At 43.1% G+C, this 17700-nt stretch overlaps 1 protein-coding gene across 1 annotated transcript in view; it reads right to left on the bottom strand.

Annotated features, from left to right (window-relative positions):
• Positions 1 to 11454: 11454 nt before the first annotated feature.
• Positions 11455 to 17700, bottom strand: part of STT3A (STT3 oligosaccharyltransferase complex catalytic subunit A) — a 41487-nt gene continuing 35241 nt past the window's right edge. The window contains exons 15-18 of the mRNA XM_077458184.1: positions 15038 to 15140; positions 14279 to 14467; positions 12439 to 12554; positions 11455 to 11725 (exon numbers count right to left, since the gene is read on the bottom strand). Of these exons, the coding sequence (XP_077314310.1) occupies positions 11687 to 11725; positions 12439 to 12554; positions 14279 to 14467; positions 15038 to 15140 (447 nt within the window). The 3' untranslated portion in view covers positions 11455 to 11686. The remainder of the gene's footprint in view (positions 11726 to 12438; positions 12555 to 14278; positions 14468 to 15037; positions 15141 to 17700) is intronic.

Below are 17700 nucleotides of genomic sequence, written 5' to 3' on the forward strand. Positions count from 1 at the left end.
TCACATATATCCTTTCTATTACTTTGTTGCATTGATATCACAGATGTCTATTTAACTTTAATTCATGCACTTTATGGTCTTAAGCACTGTTTTTGCTTATTTTAAGACACAGGAATAAGACATATGAACACTATACATTAGTTGTTCAATGTAATACACCCTTTAAGCTTTAAGCACTGCTCACTGAACACTTTAAGAATTATTTATAAGTTTTTTTATATACTATGTGATTTATATTTATTGTAAGCGTTTTGTTGGTATTTAGGAAGCGCAACACACCCCTCCTCCCCTGCTTAGTGCCACCTCATCAGCGCACATCAGACAAGGAGAAAAATTACCTATTTACAAAATGTACGGACAGATACTAAGAAAAACATTTTTTTTTTTCAATCTTTTTTTAGTAATAGGGATGGACATGGTCAGCAACAATACTCAGGTATGTCATGGCATGGCATTTAAACCATGCTCAATTGGTACTTAGGGGCCCAAAGTGTGCCAAGAAAACATCCCCCACACCATTACACCACCAGCCTGAACCGGTGATACAAGGCAGGATGAATTCATGTCGTTTACGCCAAATTCTGACCCGACCATCTGAATGTCGCAGCTGAAATCCAGACTCATCAGACCAGGCAACGTTTTTCCAATCTTCTATTGTCCAATTTTGCTGAGCCTGTGCGAATTGTAGCCTCAGTTTCTGGTTAGCTGACAGGAGTGGCGCACGGTGTGGTCTTCTGCTGCTGTAGCCCATCTGAAGCACAGTTTGAACTTCAGCAAGTCGTCTTCACTACGCCTAGATGCCTAAAAGCATTGAGTTACTGCCATGTGATTTGCAGATTATCAATTTGTGTTGCCAAGCAATTGGACAGGTTTACCATAAAATGTGCCCGGTGAGTGTATTTTGCCAGGTTTGTGAACTGCTACAACTCAGTGCATTTTAAATCTATCTTTCTGTCTATTTTCTATCAGGCTCCATTTGCAAGCAATGCTGGCAGCACTCATACGTCTATTTCCCAAAGAGAACCTCTGGATATGACGCTGAGCACGTGCACTCAACTTCTTTGGTCGACCATGGCGAGGCCTGTTCTGAGTGGAACCTGTCCTGTTAAGTCTTGGGCACCGTGCTGCAGCTTAGTTTCAGGGTCTTGGCAATCTTCCTATAGCCTAGGCCAGTGATGGCGAACCTTGGCACCCCAGATGTTTTGGAACTACATTTCCCACGATGCTCAACTACACTGCAGAGTGCATGAGCATCATGGGAAATGTAGTCCCAAAACATCTGGGGTGCCAAGGTTCACCATCACTGGCCTAGGCCATCTTTATGTAGAGCAACATTTTTTATTTTTTTTTAGATCCTCAGAGAATTCTTTGCCATGAGGTGCCATGTTGAACTTCCAGTGACCAGTATGAGAAAGTGAGAGCGATAACACCAAATTTAACACACCTACTCCCCATTCACACCTGAGACCTTGTAACACTAACGAGTCATGTGACACCAGGGAGGGAAAATGTCTAATTGGGCCCAATTTGGATTTTTTTTGTGCCAGATTTCATACTTAGTACACGATCTGACACTAACGGGTCTGGGAATTGCGCACGCCGCCGGCGACCTGGCAGGTACCGCAGACTCAATGTCTGCCGGCACCTGCTGATTATATAGTACACAGGCAGAACGGCAATCTCCCTATGTAAACAAAGCCGATCGCTGTTCTGTTAGAAGGGAAGGTATTGACCCTGTGTATCCGCAAAGCAGGAAAATAGAACAATGCCTTCCCCTAGTCAAAGCACCTCCCCCACAGTGAGAAAGCATAGGCTAGGAACACGTTTAACCCTTTGATTGCCCCTGATGTTAACCCCTTCCCTGCCGGTGTCAGTACAGTGACAATGCATATTTTTAGTACTAAGGACTGTATTAGTGTCACTGGTCCCCAAAAAGTGTCGGATAGTGTCTGATTTGTCAGCCACAATATAGTAGTCAAGTCGCTCGTTGCTGCCATTACTTGTAAAAATAAATATATCCCATAGCTTGTATAATCTATAACTTTTGCGCAAAGCAATCAATGTACATTTATTGGGATTTTTTTTTTACATTTTTTTTACCAAAGACATGAAGCAGAATACATATTGGAATAAACTGATGAAGAAATTTGATGTTTTAAATTTTTTTTATGGGATGTTTTATAGCAGAAAGTTAAAAAATTGTTTTTTCGACAAAATTATCAGTCTTTTTTTTGTTTGTTTATAGTGCAAAAAATAAAAACCCTTGTACTGGTTGCTGCTATATATGTTGAAAGTCTTACATATTCTGCCCTCACCTCCACAGTCATGTCAGTAAATGTCCAGCAGTGTTGCAGGGGTTAATACAGCCACTGGACCAGTCATAAGCCCTCATGGAAGCTATGGTAGCACTTTTATGAATGAAGGAGGGAGGGGAATGTGTCTGCTCACATTCACAGCACATTTTACAGCTATTCATACTCAGGAGTAAAGGAGAGAAAGAACTTTCCTCCAACATTCTCATCCAAAAAAAACATGCGCACTTTATACGTCTGCCCGTAAAAAAAAAAAGTTATGCGCACAGAAATGCGTGTTTCCACGCAATCCCGGAACATGCAAAAATATGTGCCTCATGCTTGTAGTGCCATTTATTGTAAAATGTCCCCCCCAAACGAGAGACCCCCAATATAACAAATGTGGCAAAAGGCGTGGGAAATAAAACAAAGTGCTTGTTGGGTGTTTGCCATCCAGACAGGGACGTCTTTAAGGAAGGGCAAATGGGCCCTGTAATTGTTGTGGGGCCCAAAGCAGCTGCCTCATACTTGCCAACTATCCCCCGTGTAAAAAAAATTCCCTCGTCCCTTGAAGTTTTGGTCCCGTGCTGTGTCCTGATATCTCAGTGTAAGGTTCTGTTAGTAATGCTGCCCAGCTCTGCCTTATTGTTGTGTTCGGATGACTGACCTGCAGACCCTGTGTTTACATATAAATACCGGCATTAATATGTAAATAGAGGCAGTGTTCATATGTATATGATGCCCCCCCTGAGGTCATATCCACCATCATCTATACCGAATGCTGCCCACTGAGGAGGTAAAGGGGCATGCTTGAAAGTCCTGCCTACAACTGTTGTCATTAAGCCAACGATCAGCCTGTTCTATAAAGGTAAGCAAACTAGTGGGGGGAGGGTAGTGTGGGGTGTGCAGCGATTTTGCATGCGTTCCCAACACACACAAATGTGAACGCAGTTACACTGGTGCTTGACGTAGAATCCATTTATTCACACTAGTGGCCAGTGTGAATATTCCCCTTACATTGGTGGTCAGTGTAAATCCCTCCTTACATTGGTGGTTACTGTGAATGCTTCTATTACATTAGTGGTCAGTGTAAACCCCCGATTACACTGGTGGCCATTGTTAAAACTCCTCTTTATATTGAGAAAAAAATGGGTCCCCTCACCTCCCCAGTCCATAGTGTGCAGGCAGTGAGGAGATAATGTGCTGTAACCTCTAGCAACCAGTGAGCAGTATTGATGTACAGTAATCTCTAGCAACCAAACAAGCAGAAATCATGTGCTGTAACCTCTAGCAATCAGTCAGTGAGCGGTAATTATACACTGTAACCTCTGGCAACCAATCGCCATCGATGCCTGATTGATCTAATTCAGTAAACAGATGTTGAGTTTAGCTGCTATTTATTGTATGTCTCAGAGCAGGTGTAGAGCAAAACTGCATGGTGGGGGGGGGAGGGCCCAATAATTTTTTTTTTTTTTGCCTAGGGTCCAATCAATATTAACCACTTCAGCCCCGGAAGATTTTTACCCCCTTCCTTACCAGAGCACTTTTTGCGATTTGGCACTGCGCCGCTTTAACTGACAATTGCGCGGTCGTGCGATGATGTACCCAGACAAAATTGACGTCATTTTTTCCCCCACAAATAGAGCTTTCTTTTGGTGGTATTTGATCACCTCTGCGTTTTTTATTTTTTGCGCTATAAACAAAAGAAGAGCAACAATTTTGAAAACGTACATATTTTTGGTAAAAAAAAAAAAAAAAAAAAACGCAATAAGAGTATATTGATTGGTTTGCGCAAAAAAGTTATAGTGTCTACAAAATAGGGGATTTATGTCATTTTTTTAAAACTAGTAATGGCGGAGATCTGCGTTTATTTTCGTGACTGCGACATTGTGACGGACACTTTTTGACACATTTTTGGGACCATTTACATAGCGATCGGTGCTATAAAATTGCACTGATTACTGTGTAAATGTGACTGGCAGGGAAGGGGTTAACACTAGGGGGCGCTGCAGGGGTTAATTATGTTCCCTGGGAGTGATTCTAACTGTGCGGGGGGGGGGGGGGGGGGGGACTCACAAGGGGAGGAGACTTCACTTCCTTTCCCATAGACAAAAATAAGAAGAGAGAGAGATCCTCCCAAAGTGACATCATCCCTGGGCGTCACCAGAACTAGTGTCCCCCATTGGAAGATTTCCCTGCTAATTCCTGTTCTGTGACAACCCAAAATCTGGGATTTTCTTTCACTTTTGTTGGTAATAGTAAATAGAGAGAGTGAATCTCCCTAAAGGGGGTGCAGATAGCAATAAAAACCGGACAGGGGTTCTAATCCCTCTGCACTCCATCCAACACCAACATCATAAATATTTTCCTTTATTTATACATTTAACATATGAGGGGGGGGGAAATTGTGAAAAAAAAAAAAAAAAAAAAATATATATGATTTGGCAGTAAAAGTGTTAAAATGTGTGGGTGTGGGGGAGAGTTTACTTGGTTTGACAGTTAAAGGGTTGAAACAAAATGAACAATATAGTTTGGTAAATGTACAGGTCAGCTTTTGAGGTCGAGACTTGGGGTCTCTATGATATCCTGTGTGGTGAAAATTATAATTATTTTGATTAGATAGATAGAACTATAATAAAATTATAGTCATTTTATTTGTCTTTATACATTTCAGAAATTATGTGCATATGCGAGATAAATGAATTCTCCTGAAGAAGCCCTATGATATATGGCAAAACATGTTGAGATATATCCGCATTGCAACTGTTCATATCTATTCTATGTCATTTCTGTACTGAATTCAATTATGTATTTATGTCTTTTCTATATTGTATTAAAAAAATTTTTTTAATATAATGTGGCGTTATAGCGCTTAAAAAGTCCCTTTGAGAAATCTTATATTTTCGATATAGTTTGGTAGTGAAAGGGTTAAAAATTGAAAGGAAAAAAATAAAATAAAAAATTTGATTTGTCAGTTGAAGAGAATGTATCTGCATAAAAGGGGGTGCAGACAGCAATAAAACCTGACAGGGGTTCTAATCCCTCTTCACTGCACCCAACAGGAACAATTAACAGGATTTTCTTTAGTTATACTTTAACCACTTAATAACCGCCCTATAGCCAAATGCCGGCTTCAGGGCGGTTTCTTAACTCTGGGAGGCACTCGAGAGCATCCGTGACCTGTGGACCCGGCGCATCACGGTAAACGGCCGCTCATAGCGGCCGTTTACCACGTGATCGCTCCGTCAAATGACGGAGTGATCACTTGTAAACAAACCGGCGTCATGTTATGATGCCGGTTCCTCCCTCCCCCTCTCTGTACTGATCGGAACAGCGGAGGGGGAAGAGATCGGTGTCAGCAGCGATGTGGGCTGCATCTGCAGTGCCCACATCGCTGCTCACCGAAAATTAACCCTGCAACACCCGCCAATACCGTGCAACACTCTGCAATGCTCTGCAACACCCGCCAATATCCCGCAATACTCTGCAACGCAATACTCTGCAACGCAATACTCTGCAACGCAATACTCTGCAACGCAATACTCTGCAACGCAATACTCTGAGATACCCAGCCATACTCTGATATACCCAGCCATAGTCGGTGATACCCTGCAATACCCAGCCATAGACACACCCCCCCCCCCCCTCCCGCCGCCCTCCGGTGCTTCTACCGACTCGCCAATACGATCAAATCCAGAATCTTTTTTTTTTTTTTTCAGGCTTCCCAGCTTAGAGGTGAGATGCGGGGTCTTATTGACCCCATATCTCACTGTAAAGAGGACCTGTCATGCCATATTCCTATTACAAGGGATGTTTACATTCCTTGTAATAGGAATAAAAGTGATCAAAAAATTTATTTTTGGGGAAAAAAATGTCAAACTAAAATTAACAATAACATTTTTTTTTTTTTAAAGCGCCCCTGTCCCCATGTGCTCGCATGCAGAAGCGAACGCATACGTAAGTCCCGCCCACATATGAAAACGGTGTTCAAACCACACATGTGAGGTATCGCTGCAAACGTTAGAGCGAGAGCAATAATTCTAGCCCTAGACCTCCTCTGTAACTCAAAACATATAACCAGTAAAAAAAAAATTAAATCGTCGCCTATGGGGATTTTTAAGTAGCGACGTTTGGCGCCATTCCACGAGCGTGTGCAATTTTGAAGAGTGACATGTTGGGTATCGATTTACTCGGTCTAACTTCATCTTTCACATTATGCAAAAATTGGGCTAACTTTACTGTGTTTTTTTTTTTTTTTAAGCACAAAAGTTTTTATTCCAAAAAAAAAGCATTCGAAAAATTGCTGCGCAAATACAGTGCGAGATAAAAAGTTGCAACGACCACCATTGTATTCTCCAGGGTGTTTGCTAAAAAAACCATATATAATGTTTTGGGATTCTATGTAATTTTCTAGCAAATAAATGATGATTTTTACATGTAGGAGAGAAATGTCAGAATTATCCTGGGTGCTCCAGAACGCCTGATGGCGCTCCCTGCATGTTGGGCCTCTGTATGTGGCCACACTGTGTAAAAGTCTCACACATGTGGTATCGCCGTACTCGGGAGTAATAGCAGAATGTGTTTTGGGGTGTAATTTGTGGTATGCATATGCTGTGTGAGAAATAAACTGATAATATGACAATTTTGTGAAAAAAAAAAAAAAAAAGTAAAAAAAAAAATCTTGATTTTGCAAAGAATTGTGGGAAAAAATTACAACTTCAAAAAACTCATCATGCCTCTTACTAAATACCTTGGAATGTCTTCTTTCCAAAAAGGGGTCATTTGGGGGGTATTTGTACTTTTCTGGCATGTTAGGGTCTCAAGAATTGAAATAGGCCGCCAGTACTTGGTACAGGTGTGATCAATTTTCAGATATTGGCACCACATCTTGTGGACTCTATAACTTTCACAAAGACCAAATAATATCCACCAATTTGTACTTATTTTTACCAAAGATATGTAGTGGTATAAATTTTGGCCAAAATTTATGAAGAAAAAATTACTAATCTGCTAAATTTTATAACAGAAATGAAGAAAAATTCATTTTTTTTTTTACAGAATTTTCTGTATTTTTTCTTTTATAGCACAACAAATAAAAAACCCAGCGGTGATTAAATACCACCAAAAGAAAGCTCCATTTGTGTGAAAAAAAGGACAAAAATTTCATATAGGTCCAGTGTTGCATGACTGAGTAATTGTCATTCAAAATGTGAGAGCACCGAAAGCTGAAAATTGGTCTGGTTATTAAGGGTGTTTAAGTGCCCAGTGGTCAAGTGGTTAAGCGGACTGTAGTGCAAATCTGCAAAATGCACTAAAAATACATTAGGTGTGAATGAGGTCTAACTGTACTGTATCCTTACATTTTGTAAAAAAGGGGATCAAAGAGCCCTATGTGGCAGGAACGTACAATCGAAAATGTTCCTAAACAGACTACATTGATAATGCTCAGTAGATTGGAATCAACCCGATTAGATGATTTGTTAAAAGGACTGCAGATTTGAGGGTCAGATAGGAAATATTTAATTGAAAACGGTGTATTACACAAAATGGAAATGTCCACACTACAAAACAGCAAGTATTAAAGCAAAGCCCATAAAAAACAAAGTAGCCTTTCAATTCAGCATTTTGGAAAAAAAAAACAAAAAAAACAAAAAAAAAAAAAACTATTGTCCGATTTACACATTTCGGCTTCTGGTTCATTGAGAAACTCAGGAGACTCCTGGGATAGGAGCCATGCCTGTAAGAGGCTGGACACCCAGTCAGATTTTGAACCCACCTAAGGCTTATGTGCGAGATAAATGTTGACACTAGATTGTGAAAAGTATTGGGACGTCTGCCGTTACACGCACATGAACTTTAATGGCATCCCCAGTCTTAGTCCATTGGGTTCAATATTGAGTTGGCCCGCCTTTTGCAGCTATAACAGCTTCAACTCTTCTGGGAAGGCCGTCCACAAGGTTTAGGAGATGTGTCTATGGAGATGTTTGACCATTCTTCCAGAAGCGCATTTGTGAGGTTAGGCACTGATGTTGGACGAGAAGGCCTGGCTCGCAGTCTCCGCTCTAACTCATCCCAAACGTGTTCTGTTGGGTTCAGGTCCAGACTTTGTGCAGGCCAGTCAAGTTCCTCCACCCCAAACTCGCTCATCCCCACTATATTGCCAAAAGTATTGGGCCACCCCTTCAAATCGTTTTGTGGAGGGAGGATTATGGTGTGGGGGGTTGTTTTTCGGGGGTTGGGCTTGGCCCCTTAGTTCCAGTGAAGGGAACTCTTAAGGCGTCAAAAAACTGACGTTTTGGACAATTTCACACTCCCAACTTTGTGGAACCAATTTAGGGATGGCCCCTTCCTGTTCCAACATGACTGCGCACCAGTGCACAAAGCAAGGTCCATAAAGACATGGGTGAGGAAGTTTGTGGTGGAGAAACTTGACAGGCCTGCACAGAATCCTGATCCCGACCCGATATAGAACATATTTGGGAGGAATTAGAATGGACTGCGAGCCAGGCCTTCTCGCCACCATCAGTGCCTGACCTCACAAATGCTCTTCTGGAAGAACGGTCAAACATTCCCATAGGCACACTCCTAAACCTTGTGGACAGCCTTCCTAAAAATGCTAAAGCTGTTATAGCTGCAAAGGGTGGGCCAACTCAATATTGAACCCTACGGACTAAGACTGGGATGCCAATAAAGTTCATGGGTGTGTGTAAAGGCAGGCGTCCCAATACTTTTCACAATGTAGTGCATCTCATAATACCTTTCACCATTACCGTTTTTTGAAGGCACACTTAAACTTCACTCTTCCATTTCATTAGAGGACTTGCCTACAATGGTAATCTCACTGAACCATGCATTATGCAACTGAGTAACTTTGCCCATCAAATTTTACTATATCTACCTTGTGTCTGAGGTCTTGCAAGCTAAACCCAGCCATAGATGGTTCCAATCTCGGCCGGTTTAGCTCAAAACCCTCTATGGTCAGGCTGATTATACCCAAGTTAATCCATCAATCAACTTAGGTATGACCAGCATATTGGATTTTCACATGCGATTACTATCGGCGGCTAAAGCTGCTAGCAATAATCTCCGTTCTCCCTGCGCTCATACCCCACTGGGAGAACACAATAGCTCAACAGGAGGGATTCCCTTAACCACTGACTGTGTTGATGAGGGAAGCAAACTATTTTCTTTCCAGGAACCACACATCACTAGTTGCTAAAGTGCTCTTATTTTTACAGGGTTTCCATTACAATATACTTTAAGTCCCAACTGACCTCACACCCTTGCGTTTACAATCCTGTACCCTCCAATACCAAGGCAAAGGGCCGCTATTGGCTCTCAGGCTGCAGTGCCCTGTAGTGGCAGAGCTGAGTAAAAGCCACGCCCCCTCAGTGCAAGCTCTCTGAAGCAGACGGGACATGTCTGACCAGGTCTGTTACACTACTAAAGACAGCAAGTCTTAAGCCTCGTACACACGATCGGATTTTCGGCAGGGAATTGTGTGATGACAGACTGTTGGCCTAAAACCCGACCGTTGGTACGCTCCATCAGACAATTCCTGTCCAACTTTCCGCCAACAAATGTTGGACGGCAGGCTAGTAAATGTTCAGCAGACAATGGTCTGTTGTCAGATTTTCCTATCGTCTGTACACAAGTCTGTCAAACAAAAGTTGACAAGTACAAACACGCTGGCTCAGAATCAATCCTCACCAAACACGACAAGGTGCCCAAATGGTGGCGCTCAAGAGCTGAAATTCCTTGTAGTACCTCACTACGTCCGTGTTTGTTGGACGACAATTGTGTACAGTTTGTATGCAAGACAAGTTGACGGCACATGCCCTTCAGACAAAAGTCTGGCGCTTTGTCTGCAGAAAAATCCGATCGTGTGTACGAGGGCTTTAAGCTGGATACAGACTATACAATTTTCTGTAGATTTTTTTTTTCCCCTTCAGACTTATCAAAACCATTTAATATGAGGTCAAACCTTAAGGCCGGGTTCACACCTATGCGAATTAGATGCGGGTTTCGCCGCATCCAATTTGCATAGCAGGAGAATGTGACTGGCTCCCTATGGAGCCGGTTCACATATCTCCTTTGCGGCTGCGGAGCGCACTGCACAGAAACGCTGTGCGTCTTTGGCTCCGTTTCAGGGCCGAATTCAGGTATAGATTCTGCCCCGATTCGTCCCTGAATTGGGGCAACAGGAATGCACAGTGCTCCTGTGCGATCTGAGGCCAGTTCCAGTGTGAACCCGGCCTAAGAGTTTCAATTTGTATGCAATCAGGCAGGCCCTTGCACTACATGGTTTTGGTAAATCTAAAAGGAAAATCAGACAACAAAAGTTGTAGTGTGTAGGGGGGGGGGGGGGGGGTCTTACTCTGGTGCCTAGTGAACTGCATAGTCACATTTAGACCACCCAGCACAGTTGTTGTAAAATGAAAATGGGCGGTAAATGAGAGCAATAGGGGTCATTAAAACAAAGTCTCTCTAACTTCATATCACTTTCTGTAACTTTGGCAAATAAGAGGAATGCATTGTAGCAGCATGTGTATGTGTGTGTGAATATAAAATCTATCAATAGATTTTTGAATTGTGAACAAAGCCTACCTTGAAATCTGTAAGTGATTTATCTGCCAAAAACCATTAAAAAAAGCCAGAGTTGAAATATATGAAAAAAAAAATAAAAATAAAACTACATGTAGGTTTCCAGAACTTTAAAGAGAAAGTAAACCCTGATGAGTTTACTTCCTCCGATTCCCTGCAAAGGTAAAGCATAATGGACTACTATGCATCGCATTGTAGTCCATTATGTGTCACTTACCTGACACAGGAGCCAGCGAAGTCACCGCTGTCCCCTGTAGTCCGGAGCATCCATCTTCTCGGTGGGTCTCGCAGCTCCGCCACTGTCTACGGCGCATGCGCCGTAGACAGCAGTGCCTGTCTTTCGGCAAATATCTCCTAAACCGTGTAGGTTTAGGAGATATTTCTTGGACCTACAGGTAAGCCTTAATATAGGCTTACCTGTAGGTCAAAGTTGGTTGTAAGGGTTTACAACCACTTTAAACATAAAAGTGAGAACTGTGGGGGGGGGCCCCTAGGAACCAAAAAAACAAAACAATTCTCCCAAGACACTCATTAAAGAAACAATGAAAAACAAAAAAAATTTGTATCCCCAACTTTAATTGACCACCGTAAAGTTTAAACCACAATTTCAACCATTTGGCAACACATTCGTATTGGTAAGAAGCACTCTGCTCAGCATAGACAGCGAGCGGTGCATCGCCGAGGCCAATCAAGTTCCATTCTTCCTGTCAATAGAAACAGTATAAAAAAAAAATTCTGGTTCACAGGCAAGGGCTCTTTCAGTGCTGTTTGTGTTAAAGCTGAAGGCAACGTTATGTCCGTGATAATCCGCGGTTATCCAGATCTTTCACCTGTTGGTGAGAATGTCAGTTTGTCAGATTTTAATATTATAGCCAATAAGCAGGTTACAATAGTCACTAAAATGATCTCCGATATGTCCGCAGATACTCTGGATTATCATCAATAGAATAAAATTGCATTGGCCACAAATTAATAAAATTCTTAATCTAGCTCAGTGCGGCAGAATTAGGCTGGGTTCACACTGCCGAAGGGAGCGGCTCACAGCAGGGGGTCAGGTGCGTCCCGGATCACTGTTTCAGGTCCGATTTCAGTCTGAATTTTTGGCTGAATTCAGACTTGAAACAGACCACAAGACGCACAGGACTCCTGTGTAATTCACACCAGAGATGTGTGGACCAACTCCATCGAGAGCCGGTAACAATCGCCTGAAATGTGAATTGGATGCATGGAAACCTGCATCCAATTCACAAGTGTGAAACCAGCCTCAAAGAACTATGGCCAATACTTTTTTTGGCTATACAATTCTATGGATCACAGGCGTGTAGTTCGTTCTGTACTCCTGTGAGCCATTGTCAGCTGACTGCGTGCTACAGTGCGCCGTCAGCTGACATCACTCAGCTGGGCCAGGTTCTGGATCAATCCCACCTTTACAATCAGGATCCACCCAGAAGCCTGGACCAGCAGCTGGCTCAGTCTCTCAGATAAAAAAAAAAAAAAAAAGGAAATATTTTGAGAAAAATAAATAAATAAAATAAAATCATACTTTGTATATCCTGACAAGCCAGTGCTCAGTGGTGTAGGCTTCCTCCAAGACATCGAGCTCAAAGTCTTTGTTTCCAATCTCAGCATTTCTCACCCGATCATAACCTGGAGGTCTCTCTGTAGTTTAAAGAAAAAGATCATGGGGATGTTAAAGTGATTGTAAAGCCTTGTTTAAAAGCAAAAAAACAAAAAAAAAAAAAAAACATGTTATACTTGCCTGCCCTGTGCAATGGTTTTGCACAGAGCAGCCATGATCCTCCGCCTCTCTGGTCCTCCTTCATGGCTTCTGGCGCCTTACCTTCTTGTCGAGTGCCCCCACAACAAGCACCTTCCTATGGGGGCACCTGAGCAGAGCTGCAGCTCCCTGTGTCCATTCATATGCGGTGCTGCCATTCGTCCCCCCCCCCCCCCCCGATTGGCTAGCTGACTTTGATTGACAGCAGCAGGAGCCAATGGTGCCGTCTCAGCCAATGGGGGGGGGGGGGGGGGGTTTGAGACCCTGACGGCCAAGGGACTCGTGGATATAAATGGGGTTCAGGTATTAGAGGTGCTGGGGGAGGGCTGCTGTGCACAGGTGGTTTTTTTATAGGGTTGCACCATACCACTTTAAGACCGAGTCATTTTTCTATTTCACTGATGGGCACCGATAGGAGGCACTATTGGAAATGCACTCATGGGCAATTGCTGGCATCATAAATAATGAGAGGAGAGTGATCCTATAACAATTCAAAAAAACTTAGAAAGGAAAGATTTTGCAATGCTGTAGTAGTAGTAGCAGCAGCAGCATAGTACAAATGCTACGATGCCCATCTTGGTACACCCTGCACTCAGCCGCAGTGGACATCTTGTTACACCCAGCCCATATAGTTAGTGAACTATAGGGATGAGCTGCGGCGTGTTCGCACACTCCACGTGCAAAGCCACCAGGAAGTCGGCGCAGATGTGCAGCTGCAGATCGGGGAAATGTCTCACTGCCTGTGATTAGCGCAGGGCTGTGCTGACTTCCTGGAGTGCTCTGCACGTGGAGTGTGCAAACACGCCAGAGCTCATCCTTAGTGAACTATATGGGCTGGGTGTAACAAGATGTCCGCTGCTGCCTTCTGACTGTAGGCTTACTGCAGCCGAGTGCAGGGTTTACCAAGATGGGCGTCGTAGAATTTGCACTAGTCTACTACAAATTCTAAGACACCCGAAGTATAACTTTTACGACGCCCATCAGTGTAATAAGATGTCTGCTGCAGGCTTACTGTTGCCGAGTGCAGAATGTACCAAGATGGGCATCGCAGGGGTTTAGCCTCTGATGGAGACACGGAACATCACTTCCGTTATCAAATGCGATGGCCCAGGTCGCAGATTCTGAGAGAACATGCGGCTGCACCCCACACCCCTACCAGCTTACCGTCTGCTGCTGTCAGCCTGAGGAGGTCTCGCTCTCCACCCTCTGACTTTCAGGAGCGCCTCTTCACTCCCAGGTATTGGATCAACCATCAGGAGCATTTGCACAAGTACAAGTACTCGTGCAACTGCTCGGTATCGGCGCAACCCTAGTTTTTTTATTTGAATGCATTAAGATAAAAAAAAAAAAAAAAAACACACACACACACATCTGCCCTTACAACTCCTTTAAGAGTAATTCAATCTCCACTTTAAAAATAAAAAAAGTTGTAATATATGTAGGCTTCATGATATGGAAAAAGGTAGATTACTAGCAAGTAGGACTACAGAACCACAGCCAGTAATGGCAGATATAGATGTATATGTTAACAACCGTAAAGCCACATCATCCGACAATGACAGAAGGATGAAAACATTATATAGTAAAGTCTAAGGAGGACACTCACTGGCTTCTGTGTAAACTTGGCCAAAGCGATAATAGCACATCTTGTACATAAGGCAATTAAGAAGAACTGGGGAGCCTTCCCTGTCCACACGGAACTCCCCTGTCGGCGTGTAGTAATCATGTTCTTTGATGTGTTTTCCCGTGTCTGTGCTTCCACCAATTCTTACCATCCACAAAAACTTGTTGATATCTGAAAAACAAAAAAAACACGCTGATCAATTCAACTCAAGGCAAAAAATAAAAAATAAAAAAATAAAATAGAAAACTAAAAACGTAAGGGTGGACTTAGGCCCCCTTCACTCAATAAACCCGCTTGGATTCACCTGTCCATTTTTCAGGCGGATCCGAGCAGGCCACCCATCGACTCCTATGGGCAGGCGGATGTCAGCGGAGATGGGTCCGCTGACACTCGTCTGCCATCCAATCCGCTAAAAACAAGACATATGTTGATACGTTCGCCTTGGTCTTCTTTACACTGAAGATAGTTCTTCATGCCATTGGCTGTATGTTTGGGGTTTATTGTCCTGCCGCAGAATAAATTTGAGGGAAATCACACGACTCCCTGATGGTATAGCATGATGGGAAAAGCATCTGCCTGTATTTCTTAGCATTGAGGACCCCATTGATCCTAACCAAATCTGCAACTCCCATTTGCATAAATGCAGCCCCAGACTTACAAGAAGCCTCCACCATGCTTCACAGTTGTTTGCAGACACTCAATATTGTACTGAATCGGAAGGGTTTAAAGACTTATTCTTACCATCTGAAGAATATCCAGTAAGGCCTCCAAATATAACAAGGACATAACTGACATCCAGCTCCCTCATAATCTCATAGGCTTTTTCTTCCGTGGACGCCATGGCCTGCAAGAAAGAAGTTATAAAAGTAGTTACACATGCAGTAGGCGCTAGTCAAATTTAAACATGTAAATACTGTATATTGAATTTTAATAGTTATTTAAATCCTGTGTTGGTCCTCCAAGCCCCATTATTCTCAATATCATAAGAGATTCTCTTGGCACTTTTGCAGATTGTTGGAACAAAACTGGTGCCTTTACCCTAGTAACAAAAAAAACCCAACCTGGCTTAGGACAATTTAAGAAAAAAAAAAAAACCCACACCTTCAGCCCAATATCTAACTTACCCTTTTTTTTTGCCAAGATCCTCGAGCAGGCTGCGATATCTGATAACCACCTGACTTTAAATAACCTATTTGAACTCCTCCAATCTGGCTTTCGGCAACTAAACAGCACAGAACCCGCTTTGGTCAAAGTCACTAACGAACTTCTGTTAGCTTCTGAATCTGGCTCACCAACTACTTCTACCAAATCTTAGTTCTGCCTTTGATACTGTAGACCACAATCTCACTTTCTCATCTTGAAACCATATTTGGAATCTCAGAATTGGCTCTGAAATTCATTAAGACCCCTTTCATACTGCAGCTGTAAAGGACCTGAAAAGCACCTCTCAATGCTCCCCAGTGTGAAAGCCTGAGTGCTTCACACTGGGGCGGTGCGCTTGCAGGGGGGAGATAAAAGTCCTGCAAGCAGCATCTTTGGGGCGGTAGGGGAGCGGTGTATACACCACTCCAACACCCCTGCCCATTGAAATTAATGGGCACCGCTTTCAAAGCACTTTAAAAGCGTTCTGAAAGGAATGATATCCTTATGGGGGGGTAAAAGCGTTCGGTACAGCGCCGCTAAAACTAATGTCGTGTACACACGACTGGACTTTCCAGCAGAATAGGTCCGACGGCGACGGAATCATGATTCCGTCGGATAGTCCGATCGTGTATAGGCTAGTCCCAACGTTTTGCTTTAAAAAAATCCAGACGGACATAGAAACAGAACATGCTTCAAATCTGTCCGACATACTCAATTCCTATCGGGAAAACCGCTCGTCTGTGTGATGGTCCCACGGACCAAATACGACGCAAGGGCAGCTATTGGCTACTGGATATTGAACTTCCTTTCCTAGTCCCGTCGTGCGTCATCACGTTCAAACTTTAGTCCGTTCGCGTATATAGTTATATAGTTAGTAAGGTTGAATAAAGACATCAGTCCATCTTGTTCAACCTGAATATGTGCGTGTGCGCAAGTCCGTTCATTTGGAAGTCCGTCGTAACTCCTTCGGGAAGACAGTTGGATCTTTTCTGCCGGAAAGTCCGGTCATGTGTACGCGGCATTAGTCATATCTTACTGATTGCTGTCACTTTGCTTCTTTTGGCAGATTCCAGTACGGTGTTCCTCAGGGCTCAATCTTTACATGTTTCCACTTGGCCAGCTGCTTAGATCTCATGGGCTCAATTAGCACTTCTATGCTGACGACACTCACACACATCCACACTAAACTGGATTATAGTCTGGCTGCTTCTCTAAACTGTATTTGTGATAAAAAAAAAAAAATAAAAAAAAAAAAAACTGTACTTGAGCTTCAGTCTAAAATTGAAAAATCTAGGGGGGGGGGGATTTTTATTTTTTAATTAAACCTTTGGTCCACATGTACACCAATGTTGTTGAAACATCTTTTTTCCTCACTTCAGAAACATTGCTGGGCTGCGTCCTAAGCTATCATATGCTGTAGTTGAAAAGCCGATCCATACATTTGTGTTCTCCTGACTTGACTACTGCAATGCTCTAATGGAGGATTTAGGTACACCAGCGAGTAATCGACTTCAATATGTTCAAAATTCTGAAGCCAGAATCCTGAGCTATACAAGCGATCATATTACCCCCTATCCTGGAGTCCTTGCACTGGCTACTCCTTGGGTTTCGTACAGACTTTCAGATCCTCTTGCTCACCCATAAGGCTCTCCATGGCTTGGCACACCATTATCTCCCTGAACTTTTATCAACTTACTCCCCCCCCCCCTCCCCTCGTAACCTCCGTTCCTCAAATTCTGGTCTCCTGTGTGTCCCCTCTACTCACCTACACTCGATGGGAGACCAAGCCTTTCCCTGCTCCAAAACTCAGAAATTTACTTCCAAAAGAACATCAGAGAATTATCTTCTCTAAACAAAAATCAAATCAAAGCTAAAAACTTTTTTCCTTAGGCTCGGTTCACACAGGGGCGACTTGTCCAGGCGACTTCGCCGCCTGACAAGTAGCGCCCCGTTCTGTACTACGGAACCATTCTAATAGGAGCGACTCGAGTCGCTCCAACTTAGAAAAAAGGTTCCTGTACTACTTTTGCGGCGACTTCGGACGACTTGCATTGGACTTCTACACAGAAGTCGTTTTGCAAGTCGCCGCTGAGGTCGCGGCGCTGCAAGTCGTGCCGCGTACTGTGTGAACCGAGCAGACAAACTCAAGTAGGTTTGCACGGATACCGATATCAGTGCCGATCACTTTCCGTTTCTTCATCTAAAGATCAAAAGGAATGAACTCTGATCTGCAGATGAAGTCAGTTTAAAGCAACCTGTCA

Source organism: Lithobates pipiens, unplaced genomic scaffold, assembly GCF_037356315.1.
Source record: "Lithobates pipiens isolate NorthernLeopardFrog02 unplaced genomic scaffold, aLitPip1_a1.2 Scaffold_27, whole genome shotgun sequence".
NCBI lineage: Eukaryota > Metazoa > Chordata > Amphibia > Anura > Ranidae > Lithobates > Lithobates pipiens.